Consider the following 6,588-nt stretch of genomic DNA (forward strand, 5'->3'; position numbering starts at 1 on the left):
CTAAATTCAGACAGTTGTTCATGACGGGACAATTTGATGAAGACTGAACAAGCAAGGCTTGTTTAGAATCGTTGTCAGGAGAAAGCCGCTTTTATCCAATGACATGACCAACACAGCTTTGGTTTGCAAAACCGTGGCAGAGCTGAAAACATCTGGAACAATACCATATAAACACACACACACAGGCAATACCAAAGTGGAGACACTTTGGCCATAATGCAAAACAGCAAATTAGGGGAACAAAACATTTCAGCACAAACGCTTCACATCAACTCTTAATCACAGAGCTGGAAAAGGTGATGATTTTGGCTTGTTTTACAGCCAGGAGACTGGTTCACCTTACAGACAGTTGATCATTAACTCCTCTGTCTACCAAAATTTTCTAGAGTCATATATGAGGCCATCTCTCTGGCAGCTAAAACTCGACTGAAAATGTGTCATGCAAGAGAAAAATAATCCCAGAAACAGCAGAAAATCTACAGCAGAACGACTGAAAAAGAAAAGAATCAGAGTGTTGCAATGACCTTAACAGACCTATGCATAAATAAAGGTTTGCAAATGTCAATGGATTGATATAAGACTGTAAAAAGCCAAGTCTACAAGCTGTTAAATAAAGCACGCTAAGATTTCACACACTGTTTTTGCTGTTTAGCCTACTTTGGTCAAATATGTGATGGCAGGATGAAATGTGTAATGTGGCGTAACTTAACTAGTGTAGTATATATCTCATTTTAGTACCTGGCAAGGACCAGATTATTTGTCATTATCTCCTTATTTGTAAAACCTTACCTGAACAGAGAGCTGAACAAATGCCCAGATCAGGTACTGAATGTTTTGGGCCGCGAGCAATCACATAGTTTCAGTTTTTATAAAATAGAGATCTATGATTTCACTTTTTTGTTTGTCGTTTGTCCGTATTTTTGTTAGAACATTTTTTGCGACAAACTAAACCCGAAACTAGTTTAGTTTAAACCCTAAACTAAACCCAGCTGAAGGTTACGCGACTGGGTGACACAGTGATAATTTTCTTATAGGAATCTTTATCAAATTATGCTGTCAGAAGTTTATTTAAACAAATCTTAAATGCATATTTGCAGAGCGTCCTACTCCATGAAGGAGTATTAGCAGACTGAATGGAGGCCGAGCAGGCGTACTGGATTTTTCTGGTGTCATGCAAAGTGAAGGAGCCCAAAACAAGCATGAATGTAAACTGAGAGGGAAGTTGGGCAACAGTCAAAGATCAAAGGTGATGAAAGAAATCAACACATACAACAGAATTGCATATCTGGTTCTTTTAGGACACATTCACATCAGCCTCTTTAATTAGAAACCGAGTCCGTTTGCTCAGAAAGTCCGCTTAATTTGGGGAAATGTGAATGCATCAATTGGATTTGGATCAAAGAAGCGGACTCGGTCCACCTACAAACGCAGGTCTCGGCCCGTTTCAAGCGGACCAAATACAGCAAGCGGACTACAAAAAAAGTCACTTCCTGCATTTGACAGAGCATTGCATTGTGGGTGGATACATAGCGATGAGTCCTCTGCCTCATCTGTTGTTCATACTGCCCCCGTTGTTGCAGTGTACTTCTGCAGGATACTTGCATAAGACAACATAAAAAACCAAAACAGTGATAGTTTCGTGCTTCATGTTTAACTTGCAAATGAGTTTTCTTCTTCACGCGTGTCTTTTCCTCTCTTTTGCTAAATACTGGTGCAGCGCCACCTTTGGTAGGAATGGGGATATATTATTATAAAGGTTTGGTGCGTTTGACCAAGGTGCAGTAATGCGATCTCGGTCTGAATGGATACACTTCCCTACAATTGAGCCGATCCGACTCTAGCGGACTATCCTGATGTGAATGCATCCAGTCTGGACTTAAAACAAACATGTTGCTTAGCAACAAATGTGTTACAGTTCAATGCCAAACGCTGTCACAGGTATCCTTCCTCGTCAAACCAGTCCTTCAATCTGAAATCACAGGTTAATTTATAAACTGCGTATAAACTGTTTTCTTTTTTTAATCAAATAAGTATCTTCTAACCTGCTGTTTCTTATATAGCCGTAATAACAGAAAATTTCAAGACAAAGTCAGACTATTTAGACTAAAGTTATGATCAGCATCTTACAAAGTTCATTAAAGACTGACAGGTTGTGCAGGCTTTGATGTTCCACTCCATCTTTTATGACAATCAGCTGACTGATGTGATATAATATTTAGAGTGAAAGCTAGTTACATACAACATTTCCATATTCAACAATAGCTGGCTTTAGCATAAAAACAACAATTGGTAAAGCTCGTACTCTGAGAAGTGTGAATTTCTGAAGACAGTTTTACACCAGGAATGTCGAAGCTACCCAAGCCATCAAAACAAAAGGATAATAAACACTGATGACGTATGTGTCTTTCACAGAGAGCCAAATATACACACCAAAAGCAAATCACCTTCAGGCCGAAGCATGCAAATCAACCACAGTCTATGACATCAAGAGACTGACCAAATATTTACAAAAAGTCAGCACAAAGACACCATTTGTTTCCAGCGTGACAATTCAAAAACCTTGTGGTGAGTTTCTGAAAAATTATTTTGGTCCAATCTTCCCATGCAAAACTTTTTAGCATCCAAACACCCAATAAAATTTATTATATATTTACTTTTGACATACAATTTAAGTATACAGCATGAATTAACTACACATTTTGAAGGAGTTTTATGGTTTTCTGATGTTTTAACAGGCCGGTATTTATTTTTAACCACAAGGAGAACTGGACTTTGGACTTGGCATGATGGCATTTAAGTCCCTTTCAGACATAAACAACAAAATAAAATATCAGGTGACTGACATTGACATCATCTGGTTTCACCAAGTCTGTATATACAGGAAAACAAGCGTTGTTTTTGTCTTTTCTATTCCTAGCCAGCCACACAGATTACATGTATTTGTGTCCCCTCATTTTAATAAATCAACCAAATGACTGCAATGCATAGTCAGAAGAAACTAGCAAAAGCACATTAATTAAGATCAATCAAAGAACTGATCAGAAAATGTGCTTTAGCGCTTCAGGGAAAGGAAAAATAAAGAGTGGAAATGCTGATGTACCATCTCCACCTAGTGGTCTTAGTCTCTATTTACAGTTTCAAAAGCTCACGTTAAAAGGCAGCATGTAACAAAACAGTTATTCCAGGAAACCAGAGACAGAAAGTGACAAAGATGTTAGTGGTCTCACCTCCTGGGCTGAGAGCGACGGTCATCCTCACCGCTGCCCGACTCCTGCAGAGAAAGACATATATAAGTATTTATTCAGTTACTTCTCTTCACATCAGTCTGGCACCAGCAGCGAGTACTTCAAAAAGAAGTACTAGCTACCAGACATCTGAATGGGTATTTCCTTCACATGCTGTGTGAGACTCAATTAATCCTAAATTAAAGGAGTGCTTAGCTAGCTGGCAGCTACAGAAGGGTGTCAACGTAAAGCTTTTTAGCTGTGACTTCCATCACAGTGCTGCTCAAAGCAGAGACCCAGAATAAGGCCAAAAGAAGACTGGAGTGTCCCCACCACCCTGCACCCCACACCATCCTCCATTTTCACATTCTCCAATGAGCAATCATCCTCCCCCACTCCTGCATGCAACATAGTTTGACACACACACACACATGCATGCACAGTTTTAATCCCAGCCTGCCTCTGTAATCCTTCCAAAACTCAGAAGTTTCTCTTTGGCATCAATCTGTCAATCCCGACAGCCTGACAGACCGAAGTACACATACATAACAGATGTATTCAGCGTGAACGGGCACACCCTGATTCAACATAATAACAAAGATGCGAATGCTAGTAATGATGAATAATAATAAAGGTGATAATAGGAGCCAGATGTGGTAACTCGGTGCAGGGGCAGTATCTGGGTTTTTATCTGCTGCTACAGATGAAATTAGGGCCTGGAGAGATGGTTGGCTGAGTGATACGCTCTTTTCATCAGCACATTAGCAACCTGACTTCAAGATAAAACACAGTGACATAGAAGAAACTGGAGTCCATGGATAGAGGCTTTCTGCACACACATACAATAAAAAAGGCCCCACTTAGCAGATTTCAAAGGCATTTGTGACACCAGTATACTATGGCACCTCTGCATAGCACTCACATAAGTAGCTGATAGTAGGGCTGTGACGATATGCTTTTGTCCCAATTCGATTTGATTCCGATTTTTTTGGTGCCGATTCGATTTAAATTGCGATTCTTACAATTCTTCGATATTGTTAATTTTTGTAGATTAAAAACAAAAAAAATGTATAAAACTTTTTTTTTTTTGCTTGTCATTTTTCTTGATTTCAATGAGGAAAAACAACACAGTCGCCAGATCATCATTGTGCTGCTATAATGCCCAAGATGACAAGTCAAAAGGTCAATAAAAACAATAAAAATTACAAAAAATTTTGTAATGGATTATTTGTATTTATTTGAAAAAAAAATTTAAATTGTGAAGCAAAAAAAAAATCCTGATTTTCTATTCAATTTTCCCATCCCCAGCTGATAGGGTAGGAGACACATACAGTGTTTATAACAATATCATCTAAGTATTAGATATTCTTCATGGTTACCATGCCATTCCATGGGTGTGTTGGGTTTGGCCAAACAGCTGGTGGACCAAGAGATTCAACCTGCTGCTAAGCAGATGATTATATTCAACATGATCACCGAAGGAAGGCTGTCCATCGCAATTCATAGAGACGATCATGTTAGCTGGATTAGAATCAGGTCAACAGTTTGAATCTCAACAAATGATTATGAGGCAGCAGACTAACAAACAAACTTAGCATATAAACTGACATGCCTGAGGCATTGCACCTCAGGATCTCATGAGTGTTATTTTTTCTCTCACCATACAATGCTTGGCTATGTTGTGTCCCTTTCCCTGGTTTCTGCTCCGTCCTCCCTCTCAGAAACAGACATCTCACAGGAGTGCTCACATGGCTGCTTCAAATCAGACATGGGTCTCATGACAAGCAGCTGGTAACCTCAGTTTGGACTCCTTTCACTGCCTCCTATAGCCACAATTCCTCCCTTATTTGAGTCACAGAACTCCCTTTAAATAAAATGCACTGGTGTATTGTTTTATTATTTTTTTTAACAGGCAGTGTTAAATTGGGTATGTCTGAATGCAATGAAGAAATGTGCTGCAGGTTTAACAATGGCCATAAAGTTATAAACAATTGCCTTTTGAGACTTTTGCTTGTTTTCCGTACAACCGGGCTCATTATGCAACACACTCCCTGCCTTACATGCTTTAGTCAGATGTTATATTATCATATCCACTAGAAGTTACTTGAAAGTCTGTGTGATTCTGCATCTGACTGCCTCAGATACCTGCAGAATACTGTGGTCTATTGAACTGCATGTGGTTTAACTGCATGCTGCATTGATTAGAGGTCAGGATCTTCAACATGCTTCAGATGAAAGTCTGCCAGGCTAGTTAGTATTAGGTCCTGCAATTGTCACTTAACGCTCATCCGAGTCAGGGCTGAAGGAATAGAGGTCTTATCTATGGCAGCCACACCACAAACTGTGTCAAGAGCTTGGGGCCAGAATGTCAAAGTGGATAACAGGACGGTCCCACAGACTCCCATAGGGTCTGACAAAGCTTATCACACTAACCTGCTTTCCAGACAGTCACTTTCCCCAAACTGTGGCTCTACTAACCGAGAAACCCTGAGGTGGTGGAACATCATAAATATGTAAATAAGGAAGGTAGTGGGACTTATCACATGTTTATAATCAAATAACAAATATGAAAAGCAGTATTCAGCGCAAGTTCAAGATTATGAACCTTTCATTTCTAAATATTATTTATTAATCCTTATATTTCTTGCTATAAAGTTAAAAGTCAACCAGTTTGTTCAAAAACGACTTCTCGGGAAAGAAGCGAGTTAGCTGTAAATGCTAACATTATATAGCAAAGTAACGTCGCAAAGACTTTACGTTTTGTCCTACAAACCAACTGAGTTGTCCGCTTAAACTTGATAAATTAAAATGCAAACCTCTGTATTTATACAAGGCTGCTTTTTGGTTGCAGTAATGCTAACAGCTAGAGGAGTTAGCCACCCATGTAATACACTGTGAGCAGGGGTAACCGGGGCTGGAGATGGGTGTTCCTGTGTCAAACTGAGCAAAAAATGTCAAACTAGTCCACATGTACTTACAGACACACTAGGACTGGAGGTGGTGCTCGGTGTTGGCGACCGCTGAACGGTGACCAGCGCCATCCCGGCTGCTGCTGCTCAGACCCCGGTCACCTCCGAGAATGACACGCCGGGATACCGGGCATTCTTTCAGGCAGGAACTACAGTATGAGGAGCACCCGAGGTTATTTCTCTGGAGGCTGCTTAAGGTCCTTGTTGGTGTCAAGTTGTATAAAATATTATCCATATCCGGTTTTTAGTCGACCAGCAAAAGAAAGTTGCAACCGGGAAACGTAACTTTAACTGGCAAAAGAATACCGATATTTATTTAATTTATTTATGTATTTATTTTTGTTTCTCACATGGTCATAGAAAAGGTAATAACAAGACTTTACAGTACAAAACAA

General features: G+C 39.7%; 1 protein-coding gene across 1 annotated transcript in view; it reads right to left on the reverse strand.

Annotated features, from left to right (window-relative positions):
* ssh2a (slingshot protein phosphatase 2a) overlaps positions 1–6,280 on the reverse strand; it is a 30,246-nt gene extending 23,966 nt beyond the window's left edge. Inside the window, exons 1-2 of the mRNA XM_079246527.1 lie at positions 6,203–6,280; positions 3,228–3,271 (exon numbers count right to left, since the gene is read on the reverse strand). Of these exons, the coding sequence (XP_079102653.1) occupies positions 3,228–3,271; positions 6,203–6,265 (107 nt within the window). The 5' untranslated portion in view covers positions 6,266–6,280. The remainder of the gene's footprint in view (positions 1–3,227; positions 3,272–6,202) is intronic.
* Positions 6,281–6,588: the final 308 nt, after the last annotated feature.

This window comes from Telmatherina bonti (genome assembly GCF_933228915.1).
Source record: "Telmatherina bonti genome assembly, chromosome: 9".
NCBI lineage: Eukaryota > Metazoa > Chordata > Actinopteri > Atheriniformes > Telmatherinidae > Telmatherina > Telmatherina bonti.